Source organism: Takifugu flavidus, chromosome 16, assembly GCF_003711565.1.
Source record: "Takifugu flavidus isolate HTHZ2018 chromosome 16, ASM371156v2, whole genome shotgun sequence".
In the NCBI taxonomy this organism is placed as follows: domain Eukaryota; kingdom Metazoa; phylum Chordata; class Actinopteri; order Tetraodontiformes; family Tetraodontidae; genus Takifugu; species Takifugu flavidus.
The window spans coordinates 6,000,350-6,024,768 of record NC_079535.1 but is presented as its reverse complement, the minus strand read 5'-3'; the positions used below and the strand labels follow the sequence as shown (position 1 = coordinate 6,024,768).

General features: G+C 43.9%; 1 protein-coding gene across 1 annotated transcript; it reads right to left on the bottom strand.

Annotated features, from left to right (window-relative positions):
- Positions 1 to 50: 50 nt before the first annotated feature.
- spred1 (sprouty related EVH1 domain containing 1) lies at positions 51 to 23,675 on the bottom strand. Its single transcript, XM_057058183.1, is given in 8 exon segments — positions 51 to 3,848; positions 3,851 to 4,180; positions 4,183 to 4,510; positions 4,623 to 4,778; positions 8,556 to 8,602; positions 11,113 to 11,281; positions 12,462 to 12,729; positions 22,760 to 23,675. Coding segments are annotated over 8 exon segments (1,365 nt in total). The 5' UTR covers positions 22,792 to 23,675; the 3' UTR covers positions 51 to 3,813.
- Between the last annotated feature and the right edge of the window lie 744 nt (positions 23,676 to 24,419).

Sequence of the window (24,419 nt, the reverse complement as noted above, 5' to 3'; positions counted from 1 at the left end):
ATGTTCAACAAATCAACTAAAAGAGGCAATAAAACCCACACAGCAAAAGATTAAAACTCACCATTTTATTATGATAATGTTATCTGATATGTCAAATTACAAGTGTATGATGTAACATAAAAACAGTTACAAACATATGTATGCATATTTACATTATATATTTATGAAAGTAACGAGCTACATCTGTATAAAGAAAATACAACTATGACATGAGTTATTGGGACTATAAATTTTACATCATATACTTGGTATTCTCGAAACTAAATGTGGAAAAAAAACAACAGAACTGTAAAGATGTTAAATTATAAAATGGAAACTAGGATGGACGTGAGGCACTTTTCTGAGGTTGTCGTGAAAGCCGATGGCACTACAAAAGTTCAAAACAAAAAAAGGATGCACGGGGAACAAAGTTATGCACAGAGTAGTGAAAGAAAGAAAACAGGCAGTGTTTACAGAATAGTTAAGAGTAGTACCATTTATACTGCAAGTTTCAAAACACAAATGTTTTCCACTATTCCGAACTAATCACGTAAATGTTACATCAAGCGCTGTAAGGTGGAGGAAAAAAATATATAAGCATACATACAGTATATCGTCAGTGCACCAAAGCGTCAGAGAATTGAAACAGAACCACTCAACTGCTGTGAAAAGTAATCTTTTTAAAACAATACACTGAAGAGAAATTGGCTTATATAGATTTCTCTTTTTAAATCTACACAATGTCAAGAATTTACACTTGTTTGCATTCCCAAAGATATGCACAAATTTCCAAGATTCAAAGAGGATAAAAGACTAGCAGCAAAGTGGTTAAAACTGAAGTCTTATATAATTGCAGGTCAAAAAGTGTGTGTGTGCGTATACGTATATATACACACACACGTATACCTGTGTGTGTATATATGTATATATATGTGTGTATATATGTGTATACATACACACATATATATATATTTATACATATACTTTCTTTTAAAGCAGACAGACACATGTTGCATATATAAAACAGTACATGACAGGAAGTTGCACTGTGCTGGTTAATGTAGAATGAGTTATTTAAGCATTTTCTACCCTTTTGTATAAATGCTCGTCCCACATTTTGCTTCTCAGCCAGCAAGTTTTAATCAGGTTCATCAACCCTCGGTTCAGCCTGCAAGAACGCAGGACAATCCAATTCCAAGAGGAGAAAATGACAACCAACCAAACATTTGGTTACACACCAACCCCACAAACACACACGCATGCGCAGGAAACTTAACGCACACACGGCACGCGCGCTACACACGTGGGCACACGAGAATGCTTGTGTAGTAACACTCGTGCACCCACACACGCATGCACAAGCGTCCACTTCAACCGCTCAGAGCAATCAGACGTTAAAAAAAAGACCTCACTCTCATGGTTCGATGCTGTTGGTGAATTAGGCTTTAACAGTCGTTCATAGCTAATTTTCTTTGACAATAGTAAAATTAGTGATTGTATCTAGCAGCTATATATTTATACATATGCGTGTATGAGCTTATATATGTATACATACACACACACTTGTGTATGTGTATATACGCACATATACGTGTGTGTATATATATAGATATGCAGACACATATATATGTACATACATGTATATATACACACATATATATTTAAAACTTTTAATGAGTGGACTGCCACTACTGTACCGTGTTAACACTACCGTCCTTCTACCGTACAAAACTAGAGAGAACTCTATTAGAAGCTGGATTCATGTCCATCACAAACGCCCTCTACTTTTCAATGTGAAATAATACTAAAGGATGACCTATGTACATAATGCTGTCAGTCCAAGCTACGGTATACACTGACAGCAATGATAAATACACCTCTATCTTTAACGGTTCAAAGATGGGGCTATCATCACAATTTAAATATAGCGTTCAGTATTTACAAGTGTCTGGAGTTTGGTACCAGGGCGTGTCGTGGACCTATAATAGCATTGAAGTCTTCTGCAGATGGTCTGCAGATTTCGACGGGTTCCTCCTGTTAGGAAGTTTGCATAGAGGGCAAAGAGAAGGTTGGCCGGGAAGGGGAATGGTTCTTCCAGTAACAATGTGGTTGAGCCTGGTTCTGGTCAGGAGCGACAGCAAGTGAGGGGAGACTCTTTCTGCTGTTAAAGATCGACATTTTAAAGTCTTGCAGCATTAAGTACAGTAATCATGGAGTTTGTTTGGTGTGTTAGTTCAGCGGGGGAGGGGGAGGGGGGGTCCCTGGATCTTACCTTTCCTCACTGACTAAACTAGAGGGAACAGTGTGTGCACTTAGCTTACACTCAGAGCTTCAACAGTGCATAGGAAGACCTATGCACACACACTTACACACGCGTAGCATCTGTGTTAGTTTAATTGCTAAGATACTCGGCGTCCCGCGAAGAATGCAGCCGATCCTTCGCCGCCTGGAAAATGGAAACACGGAGGGGTGGAATTGTGAGGAATAATGCAGTAGGACATTTACACAGGAGGGGAGAAAAGAAAAGACTAATGTGTGAGACAAACACGGACATTTGCAGAGGGTGCTGCAACCAAAGCTCGGAGAGTAGTGCTTCCAGGTGGGTTCTCCCCATCCCAAATAAGATGTTCAATTATGTTTAGAAAGGAATTTTAAGGTCTGAGGGCTTCTCTGTAGAAATCACCCAGTTTAAGTGCCTTGTTGTTTAACCGCTACCCCTTTACTCACCACAAAAAAACTTGCTGGTTGAGCAACATTTCAGAAATAATGACCCAAAAAAATGAGCAGAAGTAGAACAATGAAGAACCAAAGATACCAACATCTCTACTACAGCAGTAAAAACGGGACCAGGAATCGAATCCACTGAAGGGAATCAAACTATCATGCATTGGTTTCAATTGGCAATTTTTTTTTTTATGATCTGGAAAACTATTCTGGGGAACTGGTGGCGCGGTAAAGTCAGATTTACCATATTTTCCCTACAAATGAAATCAATCCCTTAACTTTGGAATGCAATCAAATGGTCTGAATCACCTCCTGAACGTGCTCATTTATCCAAGAAAAGTTCTACCAAGTACCTTCAGAGTGGAGCTGCAGCCTTATGGAGTATTTTTAACATCTGATGGGAAGGAATACAGAAAATCGGGCACCGTTTCTCAAATGTTCACATTAAACTATATACGGTGGTTAATGTACCGCAAAATGAGTGTTGCCTTTTCTTGAGGGGTGGGAGCATTTCTAGTGCAGCTTTCTCTGTCTAGTAATTATACTCTCAGCAAATATTTAAGCTATGAAGGAAAACCACTGTTACCCAACTGCAAATTTACAAGAAAAACAGAACAGATCCCTTTTAGCATACTCAAATAAGTATGGTTGTCTGAATACAGAATATTTGTGTCGTCTTTTCGGAGTTAAGTTGTCGCTTTGTACAAAAGAATTTTCCTTCATTGAGTCACACGTTAGTTCTGACGAGTGTGACCCGGCTGTGTCGGCAGATGAGCTTGAATGTGTGAGGTGTGTGTGTGTGTGTGTCTGTGTACAAGTGTGTAAAGTAACATCTCCAAGTCTGTTAATCTTGATGCCGCCTCCTCGTTTTGGATCGAGCTCCTGAACTTAGCTTGATGCTCAGAGCCCCCACAAATAAAGGTGTGTCCTCTATTTCCTGCTTGTCCACGACAAACACAAACTGAAATCTCCAAAAGCCCTCAGAGCTGGGGGTCAACAACACCTCGCCCCGTCTGAGAGGGAATGAAAAAAGGATGTCGGCTTTTAATTTTCCGCTTTTATCCACTTCCTGTGTTAGCTAGAGGGTGTCCAAGAGTCTGCGGCGGGGGGTCACCCCGCGGCCTTGTGCTTGCCCCCGCAGCATGGCAGGCCTCGCCGCAGTGGTGGCAGGCGCGCAGGGGCAGGTAGCAGCACATACAGGGCGCGATGAAGGACAGCGCCACCAGTGCAAGCCAGCGCAGGCAGAACTGCTCGTCGGATGTGTCACACGAGCAGGGGTCTGAGAAGTCCCCCTCGGAGTCAGACATGCAGTGGTACAGCATGCTCTCCGCGCACAGCATGCAGCTGACTTTGTAAATGCACTGCTTGATGGGGTCCGGGGCGTCCTGACACTGCCCTCGCCAGTTGTCTTCGTGGTTGAACATCTCCCGGCAGTAGATGCAACGCGATCGCTCGCCGTCCTCTCGCCGCCGCCGCCCTTCTTAGATTTCAGCAGAGGTGAGGGCTGAGTCTTGATAGCCGTGTCCTTGCCCAGACCCAGTCCCATACCTGGTCCAATACCCATTCCAGGGCCAGAGTGAGAGTCTCCGCCGGGACCGTCGGGGAAAAGGTATTCACACTTCTTACTGTCCAGCTTGGTGAAGGCGGTGGGGAAGTCGAGGTCGTCGCGGTCGGCCTCCTTCTTTAGCATGAGAGGGTGGCGGTAGTCTTCATAGCCCCGGATGAGCACGTCTTTGCGTGGATTGATGCGGACAATCTCCTCCTCGTCCATATGAAAACTGACGTGTCGGGTTGGTTTAAACGCCCCCTTTGAAATAAAAACAAATGGAGAGAAGGTCACTACTTGCGCAGCCAAACCCAATCTTTATTTCTGGTATTTTCAGAAGCTTTGAGACTGGCTAAATGCAGGCGCGACAGACCTGGGGAGGCAGGTAACGGCGGTTGCTGGAGGGGAAATCCTCAAAAGGTTGTGCACGGACGTAGCAGCCCCCAAATGGTTCAGTGGAGACAACATGGTTCAGGGGAGAGAAGGGCTCTTTCATGGGTGTACAGATGGTGGAGGGATCATCACACAGCTAAAGGGGTGGAAAAAAAACACACCATAAAACACTGCAGTCAACACAAAGCTAAACTGACACAACTTAAAAAATCCTTTCCATAAATTGTATAAAACGCCAGCTGAAAACTTCAGCAGCCCTCTTTTTTTACGTTTTTAAACTAGAGATCATTCATGTTTATGACCGTATGACTCAGGTTGTGTAGGCTGCGGTCAGGTCCACTTGTGACCACCAGGGGGCACATCACACCCACATTTGGCCGAACGGCTGCTGTGTGCTGATGACTCAAGGCCCCTTCTGTTCAAAACTCCAAGTTCCCAACAGCCTTGCATGTGTTTCCACAAACATCATAACTATAACATTGGCCTAAAAAGAGGTTTTATGTGAAAAGTAAAAAAAAGAAAAACCCTGAAAACTGTGAGCATTCCTTCAACTGCCCTTCAAACACAATAATTAGAAAGAAACTTCCTCTTCACACCAGCAAGATGGAGACCTCATTAAATAAAACTGTGGCATTCACTCGGAATTGTATTTCTATTTTAAATGCGAACGCACAAACAAATAAAAGTAATTCCTCAGCACTTGTCACAACAGCAGTGAAAGTGGTGTGTGTTCGTGATTCATGCGTGCAGAGGAGGCGATGAGAGATGGGGGAGGATAGTTAGTCCATCAAGAGCTGGTTCAGCACAACCTTCTGTACAACTTTAATGTTCTCTGCAGTGCAAAACACGCGCTCCTAACCAGAACCCAGAATCCTTATCCTGCTCAAACCGATCCATGAATGTGGAGTTGTTCCTGCACTCTGAAGCTCAGAACGGTGCCTTCAGGGGGTTTTTGCACACTTAATACTGCACAAGACACAAGAATATGGTCGTGCAGCTTTTTACCCACAAAACTGGCAACACATCCTGGCACAGATGAGAAATCCTGTCAATAAATCTACAAAGCAGCTCAACGCCCGTTTTATGCTCCTGCTTTGACTTTATAAATTTAAACTCTACTGAGTAGTTTTAAGACAGCATCTCTGATTTAATCACAGTTAGACAGTGACAGCTTTTAATTATTTGCCTCAAAACAATCTTATTGTTTTTAATACGCTTCCAAAGTTTTTTTGAGAGCATTTTGGTCAAAGTCCACTTTAACCACCAAGGATTCTCAGTCTGATGTTCTGAATGTACCAAACTGCTGAATTGTCCCACGCTGGGAGCTTTATGTTTTATTACTCCTCCTTCATTTGCATCGATATCTCCTTGGACTTCATACTCGAGCAGCCAAATGCCAAGTCAACACCAACCAATGCCAGACGTTTTCAGACCTTTCTGAGGCAGCAAAACTTGGCAATTAAAAAAAGGGGTCACAAGGATTAAAAATTAGTTTATATTCAACTGTAAAAGGCGTAACTTGACAACACTCAACAAAACTGCTCCAGTTCCTTATCGGATGCCTTCACAAATACGGTTCCAGCGCCTTCAGACCTCGTACATGCTGGCTCACCGTCCCTTCTTTTCCCACCAGCCCCCCTACCTGAGTGAAGCAGGGTAATTTCTCCTCTCCCCCTGCATGTGGAGGAGGCTGCTGGCTCTGGTTAGTCAGAGCTGTGTGTAAAGTAGCCCACGCCAGTGCTTTAACACACAGCGGAAATCTGTTTGCTCCCAGCTGCTGCTACAGTAATTACTGTCCTGTGGTTGCTAAGAGATGCTTCCTTTGACTTTGTTTTCCCCCCCTTGCTTTTTCTTCATCCCCACTTCTCCCCCTCATAATGCTGAAACGTGGTGCGCGTGTGTGACTTTGTTTTTTCTTTACCGCCAAACATACCGAGCGGCGTAACGCACATTCAGAGCAGCTGTGGGGGGAAAGAGAGAAGTTAAGGATGGTGGGAGAGAAAGAACAGGATAGGGAAAAATGACAGAGAGAGAGAGAGAGAAGAGAGGAGAGAGGAGAGAGAGAGAGAGAGAGAGAGAGAGAGAGAGAGAGCGAGAGAGAGGCCAAACAGTCTGCCAAGGGAATGTCATAAACCAGCTCCAGCTGGAGAAATGCAGCACAGAACTTAAAAAGCCAGATGACAGCTGTGTGTATGCGAGAGAACCAAAGAAAGGAGTGAGGGGTAGGGAGGGGGGGTGGGAGGTGAAATGGGAAACAGACTTGCCTTCCTTTTAAAGCACTTGCCTAAGCCCCACTATTCAAAGGCATGCGTGGGGGCCAATCTGGAGCTTAGCTGACCCCAGAGATGTGGATGTGTGAGAGGAGAGGAGAGGAGAGGAGAGGAGGGGAGGAGAGATGGAGACGGAGATGAGACCGGGGGAAACCTGGAACTTCGCCACTGATGGATGGATGTTCACCATAAAGACTGGCACACACATTGAAAACATACACAATGTGCAAGTTCCCAAAAAAAAACCCCAACTGTCAACAAAGCATCTGCCACAGTTTTAATTCCTCTTTCTTTTCATTTGAGAACATCAACGCCACCGAGGTTAACAACATCAGCTGCCTGCCACTGGTGCACTTCCTGATTTACACTTAAATGTATTTATATGTCTCAAAATAACAGTATTAATCATTCATATTGTTGCCACATGTGTAATGCTGTTGTGTTTGTGTGTTGTAAGACATTTAAAACAAAGATGGCAGAAAAGCAAAGCGGTTTTAACTTTAACAAAAGCCACTGTTTCAGGGAAGCCCTGATGACTAAACAAACTAGCTTTATGAGAAGTCAACAGCGAGATTCCAAGGTTATTACAGGCTTTTATTGATTGTTTCACTGCAGGGATTGTCATATTTAAATTCCATAGATTCTGCCCTGCCCACTTGTGTTTTTGTTTCACAACTTCCTTGTGTGATTTGAGTGTTAAAGACTTTAGAACTTTCAGACAAACCTAGCCAAGAAGGAGAGGCTAAGCTAAATGTCTGGTTAGCCATTTTGTCCCGGTTCTACTTTCTGTTGCAGTTTCAACTACTCTGTCATTCCCGTCATGCTTTCTGCACACAAGAACAGATACCAATCCATCATCGACGAGACCTTTAAACCAATTTCCTCAAAAAGGCCAATCCAGTCTGAAAGTCTCTTGTAAATGAGGGACATTATTAAAAGTCAGCTGCAAACAAAACCTCTGTGGATAAACTGATAAGAGAAAACTTCCTGCCAGACCTAAATTAGACACTCTGGCTTTTTTGTTTTGCTCCTGTGGCATCAAAATGATACACTTTGAGGAGTTGTATCTCGCTATGCTCCTGTAACTACTTTTTATAGATATTAATGTTACTAATGTTGCACATTTATGTTACTGACTGTTTCTGTGTGGGTGGATAGGTCATAAATGCTAGTAGACACACACACAGACACACACACACACAGGGGGGAGGGGGGGTTAAGAAGCAGAACCCAGGCTAACCTCAGAACTTGTGCTGGTATGTGCTAGCTTCTTTAGCTGCAGCACCCGCAACTGGTTCACTTGTCTTTGTCTGTAGCCCAGGTCTCCAACCGCAACATTGGGATGCCAAATCACCATGGTGACACCCACGGTGGCTCACTCACTGAACCTTGCGAACACCCCACTTCTACCCCCCCAGACCCTGTTGCCTAGCAACTGTAGTCCCATTGGATTTCCTGTATGTTCAGACTGATTCCTTAAAGAGGAACTTTTGCAACAGAAACAGGAAAGCAGCACTCCCATCTTCACCGCCCACGATCACGAATGAGTGTCATACATGTAAATCTCATTTATCTCAACCTGTCAACAAAGACGACCAGCAGATAAGAGGGGCAGAGTAGCCAAAACTCTCGATTTCACTTACTGCTTGTCCGTCTTCAGGAGTGTCGCCATCTCCAAATGATCGACAACCTAAAAGAGAAAGCAAACAACCCACAGATGAATAAATATACGGTGCCATTTGTTTTAAATAAAGGAAATGATCATCGTTTGAGCGATGATATTGTGACATGCATAATCACATAGTTTATTAAAACGGAATACCATAAAGGCTGGATTTCAGATTGTGATCAAGCGTCCCACAAATAAAAAGCCAGCAAGTCAGATAAGAGGCTGAGCCGTGTCAGACACAGGCTCTGTAACCTTCTACACAAGCAACACTTTGTTAACAATTGACTAAAGTGATAAGAAGAGCGAGGACCTCAATCTTAGCTGGTAAATGAGCTCATCATCTGCTCATACAGTCAGCATCTCCTTCAACTCACCTTGTCTCTACAGTAAGGAAATCTTACTGGCTGGTATGATTCGAATCAGACGGCAACTGCTGCCAGCTAATAAAAAAGCTCAATGTTTTGCCATGTTATTGCTCATCGCAAGATTCAAACATTAAACGTTCTTAATTAATAAATTAATAAAAGGTAAACTAGACTGCTGCATTTACAGGCAATCGTGAAAGAAGAGGAAATACAAATAACACAACAATCAAATGGACACAGACGTGCATTTTCGCTAACATAAAACTGGCTGTATTGTAAAGATGGAACGTTGTAACCTCGATTCCAAAGTCCACAATTAAGCACGGAAGCTCGAGTTAATGACTGAACACAACAAATCCTTAAGAGAGGGATAGTGATTCCATCAGTGCTTTCTTAGTCAGTTAAAAGCTTTGTTATCACTTGCTGGATGGTTCTATGATTAGCAGACAGTCAAAGATCTCCTTCCACTTTGTTGGACAGTAAAACGTAATAAAGTGACATTTTGCCCCAATCCCTTTTACTACTGTTAGAAAGGAGATAACAAAGCCACGTCTGATACCTGCTGTTGGAATAAAAGTACTAAAATGACACAAAACAAGCAGTCTTTTTTGCATGTGAATGCTCATATCTGGAATATTCCGGCACAAATCCCATTGTGTCGACCCCAGTCAGACATTCCTCTAGACTCCACCACTTCTACGAATGAAGCCCTCAAGAAGTGCAGGAAAAGAATGGTTCCGAGACAAAAAATATGATTACATTTTAAGAAGAGCAGAAACCTTTATGGTGGAAGAGGTCAGTGCTTCTCTCTTTTTAACTGGAACCTATTGGAGCACTGAAAGCTGCTTTGTGTCAGCTGGCCAGAGAAGTTTGTGAAATAAGCAGGCCAGAAAATTGTACCCTACACATGACTAAAGCATCACGTGCCATTTCCACGCCCAAAATATGCGTTTGAAACATTAGTCTACTTTTGGAGCATCAAAGATTTGTGTTTGTAATATTTTTTCCCCCCATTCTACAGAAACACAAGGTCTGAGGCTGATTAAAGGGCACATGTACTGTGCATATACATCCCAGAACCAAAAACTGTGAAAAAACTGATGTGATGGTGTGTATTTCTACTATCAAGTATCACCAAGGCCCTGTCTGAAGTGCCAAGCCATCAGATGGACAGACTCTTTGCAGTTATGTGTGCATATGACGTGCATAATGTTGCACGCTCTTCTAAAGAAAGGACTAGAAGTACTCAATGAGCCCGACTTAAACCCAGTGAGTCTTTCAGACTGTTCATCTATCTGATTCACATGCTTCTTCTGTGTGTGTACAGTTCTCCTCTGCAGAGACAAAGAGGCTTCCTGCAGCACGACTCTGGCAGTGCTGGGCTGTGAAGCTGCCTGAGCCATGTGCACAGCATTGCCATGGCAACAGAGAACTGCAAGACTGGCTGACACACACACACACACACACACACACACACACACACGGGCAAAACATATTCTCTCACTCCATCCGTCTCTTCTCTCGCCACACACATTCACACAGACATCCAGCAGAAGGATGCAACAGGAATACAGAAGAACCTGCCTGAGCTGAAGAGAAATTACACAACACTGAGAGAACACATGACAGAGAGAGAGAGACACACACAGAGAGAGAGAGAGAGAGAGGCAGGCAGGTAGGCATGGTGGAGACACACTTTGCCATCACCTGCTGTTGTACATTCACAGGAATGAGCTGCAGTATTTAGTAGTAGAGAGGAAATCTAGAGTACCTGGGTGTGCAGGGAGATCAGACTAAAGAACATTCAACCTCCATTCTTTAAATATGTTTTGCTTTAATCAATCAAGCGATGAAGAAATGAACAAAGCTGAACATTTAAAAAGGTAGAGATTAAATTGAAAACATGATTCCCGTCTCTGTCCTTAAATAAAAAGTAAAAAGCACTGCTGCACTTCAGGTCGTGAAACACATTCACTCGGTATGTTCAACAGTACTTTACAAACCAGACTTAAAGTCTCATCTTGCCATTAAGACACTTACTTGCAGTCCTCCTGCTCCATTCATAAGAGGATAAAACACTGGTGCTTTTCAGACTTAACTGTGTGACGATGTTAGGAGACGATCACCATTACCTCGACCCCAACGTAAACGTACGTAAAAACCTACCTTGGACAATGTCCTCGATGGCCCGACGCACCCCCCGATCAAAGGCACGAGCATCGGCGGGGCTCTGGAAGGTCAGCCCAAACTTCTTATCGTTGATCCTCCAGTGGTGAAAAATGGGGGTGACCTTGTTGTACACCACATCTTTTTGTAGGACGCACTCTAGCACCACCTTACAACACAGAGTTTTAATTACCACACAATTCATTCAAAAATTATGGTTCATTTCACATAACTGAGGAACGTTTTTAAATGACCTTTCTCTCAGAATGTTTTAAAATATGTCCTTTATTTAAACGACACCATGAAAAAAGGCAATGGTTGATGAATTTGCTTTACACACTTTGTTGCCAACGTAGAGCACCATCGTTTTGCTACATGTGAAAGAGCTCGGTATCCGTTCTCGTGTCACTGCCTCCCCGAGATCAAAAGGGGCAAAGGTTAAACGTGTGTGCTCACGCACAGCGTGAGGATGACAGAGCTGGTGTGAACAGGACTGGCTGGTACGGGGCTGATTGCGGAGGTGAGACTCCATGGAGCCAGGGCAGGTAAGGTGAGTGCAGAGCCATCCCAAAAGAAGAGGAAGTATCAACGTTACACAGCAGAGTAACACATACCCTTAGAAACCAACCTGTACTTGGCAGGATCTGCTCGTGACCTGAACATTTGGTTACATTTATTGCAGGACAGGCTAAAATCATTGACAATAAAGTCAGGAGGCTAGACCACTATTTAAATAGAGACGTGGTCTGCGAGCCAGTCATCAGCCAAGAACAGTGTCACATAACAGTGAGGAAGAAAGACAGAGACAGAAAAAGCAGGATGGGGGGGTGCAAGATGAGGAGTGACTAGTAGCTATATGGAGAGGCAGCTGAGTCATCACCGGGACACTTTGTGCTGCATCGCTGCACTTACACACAGATAAACCATACTTCTGTATTCAAATACACTTAAGGCTCAAAAAAAGGTTGGGATTCACAAAATACATTCACAGACACGACCAAATAGACTCCAGTGCCTTTTCTTGTTTTCAACATCTTATTTACACAATAGTCAATCATTTACTGGTGAAATTAAAGTCACCATTCTTCGAAGATTTGCATGTGTTTGTATGGTCATGAACAGATGCTTCCATGTTCTCCACACTGTTATTTTTCTCTCTACTTTCAGACACCTGTGTCATTGAGAAAAGCCAAACAGCCACTTCCTGCATGTGCAACCGTTTGAGCGAAGCAGAGAGACGAAATTTGAGAGGAAAACCTGAGGATGACGTCATCCAAGAGAAGGCACCACCTCTTGCTTCCGCATTAAAACCTCAAAGTCACGCATATTAATGAGCTTGGGTTCCTTACCAACTTATCTTTGAGCCTCTCGCCCTTGATGTGAAACTCAACAGTGGATGGGCTTGGACTGGGACTGGGGCTGGGGCTTGGACTGGGACTGTGGCTGCAGGGGCTGAGGTTGTTGCTGCTGCCTCCACTGTGGGTGCTGCTGCTGTCATCCACCCGACTGACCTTATAGATGGTGACACAGCTAAGGCCTCCGCCCCCCAGGGGCAGCCACCCACCGCTGGAGTCATCCCGAGTCATGACCACTGCTCTCACACGTGCATAACTGTCACTGTGGAACAGGAAGGAAGGAGAAAATTAGGACTAGGAAGGAAGCTGTGAGAGAAAGCTGCTTTTAGCAACCACGATCAGTCCTTAACTCGAATATTACTGACATCATAAGCTAAACAAGGATACATAAAATATCACCAAACATAATTAAGCTTTGCCACAGATTAAACTGGTATTACAGAAATAATAATGGATAAGGGAATAAATGGTGCTGTGACTGTATGCAAGCGTATTAACCAAATGCCCTTGAATCGAGGAATATCTTGTTGCAGGAGTGTGTAGAGAACAAATGAGACCATGCAGCCAACCTCAACACTATGAGCAGAGGTATAAAGGTAACAGTAGATTGTGTACATTACAGATAAGATAAAACATAATGTAGGTTAGGCATTAGAACTAAAAACGGCAGGATCTCAGGACTAATCACAACGGGCTGTGCTGGAAAGGGGGAAATCAAATGTTATTCTTAATAATGTTTTAATTCTCAACCACAAAGTAGCTATCACAACTGGACGTCTGGTCAGAATTAAATGTACGTGAATACATTTGTAGACTCAAGATATCACAAAAGCTCAGATTATACTTAGCAAGGTATTGGATTTACTGTATACTAACATTTGTCTGCTATAACAAACTGCTGGCCTAAATTTGAAAAGTCGAAGCCGGCTGATATGTGTTTACCCTCAGTCTGAGGTGACTGACCAAGGGGCCAAATTCAGGCTTCAGTTACTGCTGCTCCTCTGACACGTTCTAGTCAGTCCTGAAAATGCTGACCCAATATAAGGTCAAATAATGTTGCCGTTTTATTTGTACAACTTGAAAATACATAAACCTGATTTCCAGACATGAAACATAAACAAGGATCACTGTGTAAACATGGTAAAACCTAAATTGCCACCCAGTAAAATTTGTTGAAATGAAGGTATCACAATATTGGTTCCAGTAAATCAGTACAAAGTGTGGGCCACATTTTAATTTCTCCCTCCCTCCCTCCCTCCCTCCTCCTGCTGTGCTTTTCAGATGCTTCCCGATTAGATAGCAGAGGCTGAATCAAGCCACCGGAAATGACAAAGGTCAGTGTGTGCTGATGGCTACAATTTGCAGAACCTCCTGGTAACTTATTAAAGCCGAGCAAGGGTATTCTGAAAACAGAAAAAGAGTAAAACTTCCTGTGACACACGGCGGTAGACATCACAGTTCACATGATTGTGAACCTGTGATTGAGGAGAACCAGGCGATGACTACACCAGCAAAAGAACAAATACACCCTTTCCTTGGCAGAAACATCATCCAAAGGTTTGGTTTGTTTTCTGCACAATTGGAAAAGCTTGCAGCCTGCTCTATATATATTTATATATATAGCTGGATTATTACTATTAGGTTGTTTCTAAAGAAAATAAAATCACAAAACACATTAACACAACTTTTTTGTACAGATGACAACATACTCCCCTTCCCCTCTCGGCCGTGCATAACCACAGAAAAAATATGACGGTCTGCAAAGGAGTCTTGCTCGTGTACATGTCATTCTCACAACCCAGTCTGTACAGAAGCCCAAGTTTGTGAAAACTCCCACCATCCATTGACACTGTGGTGATACTGTGTCCTCCCATCAAAGGGCCAAAATGACAAACCATTGTCATTATCTGGCTGAGAAAAGTGATTCCAGAGGCTTAACCAACATGTGTGGCATCCAGTAACATTTGTTTTAGGTGATCCAACAGGACAGCATTAAGTATCTCGAGGGGCACATGACAAAGGGTGTCAAGAATCATCATCAAGCATCATTATTATAGGAGTATACTGTAAATAAAAGCCCAAACCCTTGAGCAACATCCAGGAGAGTGCATGAAAAACAAAATCGCGCTCGACCTTTCAACACCGTGGACAAGTACCCCCGCCACAGCAGGAAAACGTTCCTAACAGTGGAGCAGCACTGGACCCCTTGATGGCCCCAATAAAGGATGCGGGTGATGAGAGCAGGAGGGGCTGTCAATCAAGCAAGGGTCCCTCGGGTGAACAGAAGGCAGGCGGTGGTGTCACTCAGCCATGACCAGGGCACAATGACCAGGGTCTGACCCTTAACACCTACCATTGCACACATGCCAGCAGCCACGACACTCGGAGATGGGGGCCGGTCCCAGAGAGGAAGTTGAGGGGGCTTTATACCCACGGTACCAAAGCTAGCTTAAAACAATAGAGTCGGGAAACGCGCGACGATCAAATACTCACTTTTGAAACCAACTCAATTATAACCAAAACCATTTCAACCAAACAGATTTAAATGCTATGATCTTTTAATTGTGTATTTGGTATACAAACACATTTTCTGTGGTCGTGATGGTGAATCTTTAATATCTTAAAGGATATTTGAGCTTCACTTGTTTGAACAAATACACACAAATGGGTTAGCAGAGACAAAAGACCGGCCTCTACACCCCATGCTGGGAGCACACAGTTGACTGGGCACACAACTGGGAGCGGAAGCAGATCAGCTGGCCTGGGCCTGTGTGCGGGGGGGGGGGGGGGGGGCAGAGGGAGGGAGCGACTCCAGAAAGAAAGAAACCCCCATTTCAAATTATGTCAAGTTATTTTGCTGGATGACTGACTTTATTTCCGACCAAAAGGAGGGGTGGAAAAAAATCTGAGGGGGGGTTAAAATGAGGACAATGGGGGTACAAGTTGGAAACTATGGATGGGGAAACTAGGGTGCCATCAACCGCCCCTGCTCACATTTAAAGGTGGCTTTTTAGCTCCAAACAGGACATCCACTGGCTTGTGTTGCATTTATGAAGGGCTGAGGAACCCACTAAGGTGGTACAATCCTGAATTCACATGAGTTCCATAACTATTTAGATATTTCAGGATCTTTTCTTAAATTGGAGACCTGTGCTATGCCAAGAGGAGGTCCTCGTGTATTCATTCTCTTTAAATGATGCATTATATTAATGTGGTCCGAACAAACATCTGATAATTGAATTAAGAGAAGTGAACAGAAGAGAAGAGGAGAAAAGGAGAAGAGAAGCATGTGAAAACAGACGAGCATGGTTCTTGTGGCCGGCTGCTCCAGTGTGTGGTGGAGAAGGGGGATCCTGGGACAACCATTCCAAGCTGACAAAGTAGCCATTTGTTTACTGCTCCGGCTCATGGCTTACTGAGCTCCAGCATGCCATCATGCTTTGCCCCTTTCAGCCTTAGGCACACCACCCCAGAGAGGTGGAGCGAAGGCAAAGACACTGGTGTTGTCGGGTGGGTAATGAGGGAAGGACTAGAGGAAGGAGAGGAATGAGGAGAGGAATAAGGAGAGGAGAGGAGAAAGGATGTGGCCTGAGCCCTGGGGGCTCGCCAAGTCACCCTCCCTTTCAGCCAGTCCAGCTCCCCCTTCTACCCAACCTCTCACCGGCTGCCCGTCTCCACACAATGGCTGCCTCTCTGCTGAAATTTCACGTTATTGGATCCCAGGCCTGAAGTTTTGTCCTGTCACAATGTCTAGGCAGCGGAGCATGCTGCAGGGGAGACACACTCTGCAAGTTAAAAGCTGGAAAACCATTCCTCCTTTCATTAGCATCAAAAAGGGGAGAACTCCCCCTCCACACACACACACACACACACACACACACACACACACACACACACACACACACACACACACACACACACACACACACACACACACACACACACACACACACACACACACACCACACACACACACACACTTCTTTTTTCCAATCATTTGTTTTCTTCAGCATTTCTCCCGTGTATCAAACCAGAGGAAAGCTGTTTTTAATTTACTATCAAATGGAGAGAGTTTTATATTCATTTATTTGAGTTTTTAGAAATAGTTGAAGCATCACTGGAGGGGGAAAAAAGAACTAAAGCTGCACAGAAAACACCAAAGAGTACACTACTCACACCTCATTGAAGAAATTAACAGCTCACATTCTGGGATATAACATCTGATTCTGGAATGCAAACTAGCAGGCCAGTTTGCCACGATTCCAATCTGCATTTCAAAAATGAGACCAGCTACGCGGACACCACATTTAATGGGAACTGATAATAAAAATAACTGGAATGATGTGGAAAGAGTGCAGCGACCAGCATCACAAGCCTTGTGCATTATCTCCTGTAAAAACTGATGTGCTATAGAAAGAGAAGTGAAAGAGAAATTCGCCCCGTCTCCTTTCTGCACCTCGGGCTGGTGAGTCATCTTCCTCACAAGAACATTCAGCTTAGCTACAAACTGAGTCAGTAAAAAAAAAAAAAAAGAGAGAGAGAACAGAGAAAAAAAGCCAATCTTCTCTGCTTCTCGTCTTTTTCACAAAGACCACTTAATGACACAAATTAGCTCATCCCAGTCACTCCTGCATGCATGTGTCACAGGCAGGAATTACTGGATCATATTAGTCCAAATCAGACAGACCTAAACCAGCAAAGACATGCCAAACCGGTACTTTAACATGGATCTCAGAACCAATCCCTATATTACTGGATTAGGCCTGAAACCCAAAGGCTAACATTTGAGGTGCCACCGTTCCGGGACACAACAAATCAAAGGAACGCCACATGTGTATCGATGCCACAAAACGAGCCTCAAATGTCAATCAAATCCACATTTAGCAATTATCCTTGCTCAAACCACAAGCTTTGAGAATATTAAAACCTTGTGTTCACCATCATGAGAGCAGAAAGATAAAAAGGCAGACCGTAAATTTCAACCCTGGCTACGTCTCTGATGTTCTCTGGTGCAAGGGTAGTCCCCCGGGGACCCCAGTGCCTACTTTTTGGAAGCAATTTGGAAAGGATAAACTGCCAAACCATGATGACAGTCTGTGCATGTGAAGAGAAACAGTTATGACAAGTTTGAAACCATCACGACATTCCCTGTTCACAGGAATAACATCAGAAACCGACCTATTTGTCCATCTTAGAAGGAATCACAGTCAAAGAGCTTCCAGTTTTTCCTCAAAACGCCCTTCTTCAGATGCGGTGCAAGCACAAAGTCAGCTTTATTAAGAACCGTGGCTTCATGTCGTGCGGTGAGGAGGTCACGTTGATGCTACAGCAATAGAATACAGATACACGACAATATTCGTACCCAGATCTTTTCCAGATGAAGAGATCCAAGAGCTGCAGTCATTCAGTCAGAAAATGTTATTAGACTGCAAACACAAGACAACCAGTCACCACTCCAGGTTTCATTCTGTGGTTTAAGCTGGAGTGCGAGACGGCCAAATGGACCTAGGACGGCCCAGGCAAGTGAGCTGATGCTGTAACTAGCTTAGCAGTGTAAGTAGCTTAGCACTTGTCCCAGGACGTTAGCAGTTGGCTAAATCAACGTGAGATTATTTACTCTTAAACAGCGAAAGGTGAAGCCAACACTTTCAGGACGAGCTGTATGAATGTGTTCTACATGTTTGATTGAGCGTCTGACTTTACATTACATCACTGTCTCTGCAGTCGTGCAGGAAAGGAACATGGCAGCGCTCTGAAGTCCCATCCTCGATTCCTTTTTTTCCTGTGCGCACCACAACCGAAAACAACATCTACGATTCAGACGCTAATAGCTAGAAGCGCTTCTCAAAGGCACTGAGATAGCGTCTGGGAACATCAGAGGTCCGTTCTGACAAAGGAGTGCACACAAGGCCTGGTATGCGGATGTGCTGATGAAGACATAAAAACCAACAAGCATTTGTGACAATAACCACATGACTACAATACCACATTCATGTGATGCATAGCACGGGCTGGAGCGCTTTACATTGATCCTGTTTTTTTGAATTAGGTACAGTCTTACGGCACTGTTGGGTGGGTCCAAGATTCATAGTGTAGAACCCATTAAGATGGCTGTGATATAAACGCACAGTACAGAAGAGAAAAACCCACCGGAGCGATCCAGGGCACACCATTTTAGAGGGCTGGTGGTTCGCCGGATAACTTTTCCGCTAACTTTAGATCCAAACGAGGGAAGGGGAGCAACATCCATTGCTCGTATTTACAGCCAGTCATTTTGGAGTTACTTGGGAAGTGTGTGGTTAGCAAACAACACACCGTACACTGCTCATAGAAAAAAAACAGTCAGAAAACAGGCTTTGTCTGAGCACAAACAAACAGGACATTCCATTTGTCATTTAGCTGAAATGTGTCTAAATGAGCCAATATGACGAGCTTCTATGATGATAAAATGATAGTGAACGAAGTTAGCTCCCCTTGGCCAAAAATGATACAAGTTACGATACGATGCGAAGAAAAGTCGGAAAAGCGGCAAGCAGAAATTATGTCGTTTGGTGAACCGATCACCCCTGTCGGTGCATGGGACATGACAGCCCGCTGATGATGCACTACCCCCCCCCCCCCCAACTCCGTAGATGCAGAAGCATAAACTGGGATTAACAGGAGAAGAACTGTAGGGGAAACACTCACAAGGCAATAACAGCAGAGTGCTCGTGCGTCCCAAACACCCCAGGACACCCCCATCGCAAACTTCACTTCAGTTTTTGCATTTTGGTAGTGAAACACAAATGGGGTCTGGATCACATTTCAGCCTGATGACTTTACCCCCCCCACTCCATTTCTTCACTGATGCTAACACCTTTTTATCCACTGAAAACCAAAAAGGAATCACTGACTACTTTTAGACTTCAAAAAAAACCCAATCCCTGATGTTGTGATATGCAGTGGAAAGTGAAATCAGCATTAACCTTTGATACATTAATTTGGGATGAATTTACACATCAACATTAAATCACAGGGCCAGACGCGCATTTAGGCATAAACAAACTTAAGTGGCCTCATGCTATGGCTTCAAGAGACCTTTGACCAACGGACATTTAAAATAATAAAACAGCGGAGCTCTTAAACCCGAGCGACCGGCCTTCAACATCCACACCCTTATAGGAAGGATTGTGCAAGATTTTCCAAGTCTGGTTGTTTTAGAAACAGTTTCTCTTTTGAAATATAGTTGAATTGTAAGTCAGATATGTGTGCAATCATGCTTGCTCTTAAAATACACAAAGAGGAAATGAAAATAATAAAAAAGGGGAACTGACTCTATACAGAATTGAGGCCTTAAATCCAACCATGGGAATTGAATATGCAGTCCCTGTAAAAAGCCAGGTCAACAGTTGGAGGGATCCAAATGGGTCAAAAAGACAGATATTGTTCCTTTAATTGTGACAAATGTTGTTGTCCAGCAAACATATCCGCTCCTCATTTAACAACATTCTTAAAGTTCTTGGAAAATGAGGAGATGCAGTTGTCAAGTTGCATTTTCACCCATCCGAACTACTCACCAATTGTAGACTAGTTCCTGATGCTGATTCAGTAACACAGCTGCATTCACAAATGTCAAATACAAACCTTAACCCCTGAATAAGTGCTGAATGCGGTGTGTGAACGAACCCCCGTATCTCTGCAGGCCGGGGTCACAAGCCAACACTTCCCCATCAGAAAACAGAAGCAAAAGCTGAGCGCACTTTCAAAAGAGAACATTTGCAGTTCAGATGAGCTCGCTGCAGCATTCAGGGAGTTGATACTCAAGAGACAATAACTTCAAATAAAACTGTTGTTTAAAAAAAAGAAGAAAAAAGTACAGAAAATGATGCAGCTTAGAATAAGGGCCAACAGGATATAGCCAATTACCCAGGCCATAAAGAACAAGCCCCAACAGCTGAAGGAGCTGGCTGCCCTTTGTTGTTTTAGTACATGATGGGGGTTTTCGGGAGGGTGGGGGGGCGTCTGGAAAGCTCTGCAACACCAGTCCAAGCACAAACCAGCCTCAGGTGATAAGATCACAACACCCACATTGATAGATAAAAAGATGAGTTGTCAGGTTAACCATAGAAACAGGAATACGGGAGTTGAATAAGGGGAAACTTAAAGAAATTAGACCCTGACAACAAAGTTCTTGAAGGAAAACCTTACTGCTATAAACTTTACTGCAAGCAAAATGCATTGATGGATGGATGTTATAATAGATTAAAAGAACCCAACACTAATAAGTATTGTATTATATCATAAACACTTCTGGGAATGAATTGATTCCCCTTCTGTGACCGTAGATCAGGAAATGGGTAGTAGTCAGGGTAAAGTGATTATCCAAAATGGAGTTAACCCTTCAGAATTCACATTAGAATAAAGACACACACACAGAGAGTGAGAAAGTGCCTTTAAATAAACCCCTCAACAGAATAAAACAAGCACTGAAGTGAACCTCAGACAAAAGCTTCCCTTTGTTTTTAAAGGCTGAGGTTATTTTACATTTCAGGAAGTCAGTCCAGAGATCTGGGGCTTCCTTGACAATACAGCAGAACACTATGTCGCTCCTTTATCATGAACCGCATGAGAACCAAATAGGTGGCGGGATCATATCAATACTTCAAACACGTCATCCGTCACGGCCGAGCCACGTTGATCACGACTGGAGCCTGCGCAACACCGCCGATCGTTAAAGAGGATCTGAAAAGGTCCTTTAGATTATCCCAAAAAAGTCCCGGGGGAATTCAGAAATGGTTTCATTTCACCGTGTAGCGAAAGACGTGCTGTAGACACCAGAGCTCGGATATCAAACATGCTAGGTTAACCCACACATTACCAGGAAACCAGCTCCCTGCACCATTACAAACACCATTTCTCAGTAGAATTTGCTATCCATTTCCTTGTTGAGGATTAAAAAAAAAGAATGCTACATTAAAAGCAAGCACAGCACACCTGGGGGGGGACAACATCTCGGTATTAAAGCCATAATGTCGCGTGTCAATGACAATGTTAGTGGGTGAAAAGGGGCATATGAATTCCTCTGTGACAAATATGTTTTTCACAGGAGTTGTGGGGGGGTGTGGGGGGGAGTGGCTAAAACAGAACACGGCTAAATGATCTGGAATAAAAGAGAAATGGACACAAAAACGGGCGTTAATGCGGCGCATTGTACGGCAAATGCAGGAAATGTGATCATCGGTGCAATGCGAAACAGTGTGCAGCCCTGTGAATGGGCAGGCAGGTACTTTATGAATGGAGGGGGTCATGTGATCGCAGCACCTCCCAAAGCAGATATTTCTCACTGACTGTCAACACGCACACAAGAGATCAGCCCATTAAAACAATACCGCTTCCAAAGCCCCGAAATGGGCGCGACGCGCACAGAAACGGCTCATATCCGCGCAACACCAGCTCGATCTGCGGGTTTGCGTGATGCCGTCCGGTGTGCGTGATGCCCCTTTTTAAACGGTTTTTTTTTTATGAATGAAGGCTGTGATATGTAAATGAGAGTGATTGAGAAAAAAAAAAAGGCATGTTGAGGTTTTTCGATATCCACGTCGCCGCGATCGATCCCAAGCAGCTCGCGGCTGGAGAGAATCGGAGCTAATGCGAACACGGTCGGCGTTTTAATCGACGATTATGTTCTGAAATCATGGCGGACGACGCCAAGATTGAAGACACAAAGCTTTCGGATCATGTTTAGAGCAAACACGCATTTCAGAGCAGACTATGGAATTAGAAAAGTCCCGACCACAATTAAACTGCTTCGCTAATGTGTATTTCTTTTTTACCCGCAAGGGAACCCGCAATATCTCCTCAATAACCCATTTGTAACGTAGCATTTCTATAAAGTGGCCGTACGATTGTCCTGTTACACATTATAACCCTAAATGTCTATTGTGCACCCGCACAATAGACAATTTCAAATGCATTCTCGTTCATTTGTTTCATCAGAAAAGGAGAATATAGTAATAAACAGATTACCAAATGACTTCCGATGGTGTCCCTGAACAGACAAAGCTGTCCGTGAACTATTTTATTGTAGTAAAAGTAACACAGTGTGCGTCTACCTGGACTAAAAGCTTAGAATGTGTTACTAAATATTAATAAAGTATGGTGATGAAATACAACACTGCTCGGTTATAAATGTCAATGAGAGCTCGATGAGCACGAACTCGCATAACGTGTTGTGGGGGGGAAGTCGTGGATATATTAGCAGCAACCTTAATAAACATGGAAGAAATAAACATGGAACATTAAAATGCACTCACTCGTTGTTTGGATTTGTTGAATCTTCACTCATTTTTTTCCTCACGGAGATCCGAATCCTAGCAATAGCATCGACGACGCAGTGACGGCGGGATAAAATACCACATATATCACCATTTTCCTCAACATATAGAAAGCAGCCCCGTTTTGAATGGTGATTAAACGACGTCGGGTCGGCTCTGCCGAAATAAGCGTCCCTGGGCGACCCAAGAGCGGCGTTAGCTTAACGTTAGCTTCGCTGGCTGGAACTAACGTGAAACGAGGAGCGATGACAATCGTTGATTCATTTTATCCTCCCTGGAAGTAAAATCCCACCACAACAAATAGGCCGTCGGCATCATCGTCTTCGACAAACGCGGGTCCCCTCACGGCAAAAACGTTACAAGATCCCCCAAAGAGACGCAGGAATAGTTACACACGGCGGCGTTCGGTGGGTTATTTATGGTTGGCAGCCGAGCATCCATTCGCCAACTTTAGGTCCTGGACAACACTTGAAAAAGCGCCGTGGAGCGCCGCTCCGTCAACGTGTCCGAGGGCTCCGCAGTAAAGGCATCCAAAGCCGCGGAAACGGCGGAGCTGCTCTCGGCGTTAACACCCGCCGGTGGAACAAAACGATCTAGACGTGAAATTTCCTGGTGAAGTTATCAGACATCTGCTTTCTTCGAACTCCATTTTCAAGTCGGGAGGGGGGGGGATGAAACGTCGGAAAACTGGGCGGATGTGTCGACCCTCGCTTTGAGAAAATTAGATCCTTCCGCGAAGTAGTAAAAACACAACATTCTTGCTATAAAAGGGGATTGAATTGCGCTCGGCGTGGATCATATTGTGAACCGGTGGCGGACATTCTCTCAAACCTGTCACTTTGCGTCCTTGCAAACCAGAACTGAGCGCGATTCATTGCACGGTCGACCCAAACTAGTCCCTGCACTTCCCAAAAGAAGTTTCCCTTCAATCACGCAAGGATACGTGCGGGAAGCGTCCGTGTGATAGCACGCAAAGTCCTTAATAATGGGAAGGAGCTGGCACCAACCCGGCCAGAAACGATCTCTTTTCCTCATTAAGCGCCGTGCGTCGCGTTTTAAGCGTCTTTATATGAAACAGTTGCCTTTAATGTGTGCGTTAAATTAGACCTCATGATTTGTGGCTGAATCACGACAGTGTGCAAGTTCAGAGATTAATGAAAACGGACTGAGACTAAAACCCCTGCTGCTTATTTTGGTTTGCATGGTAGACTGATATGGTTTCATTAGCCGCCTGTGTGAGCCACGCTTCATCACCATTCAGCTGCCAGCAGGGGTCTTGAACTTGCCCACTTTATCTGGTTGAAGGGAACTAAACTAGTTTTTACTTAAACTCCCCCGGCAGCTGCAAAATGATTCCAAACCCACAGATCATTACTAATTTGTTCTTCTATGAATTTTATTTTCAGATGTGATAAAAGCCCTGCAAAGTGAATCAGCAGACGGTTGCGTAAGACTTAAACGCTATTGGATTTCTGCGCTGTGTGGAATAGCAAGAGATCAGGCTAAATGATTCTGCCTGGTTGTCATAGTGACAGCATGTTGTGTGAGAAGTTTCTTTGTATTTCTCTGGCTTTCATACAGCCTGTGCCACAGCTTTACATTGCACAGCGTATAAAACACCCTCTGTGTCGCCTATACT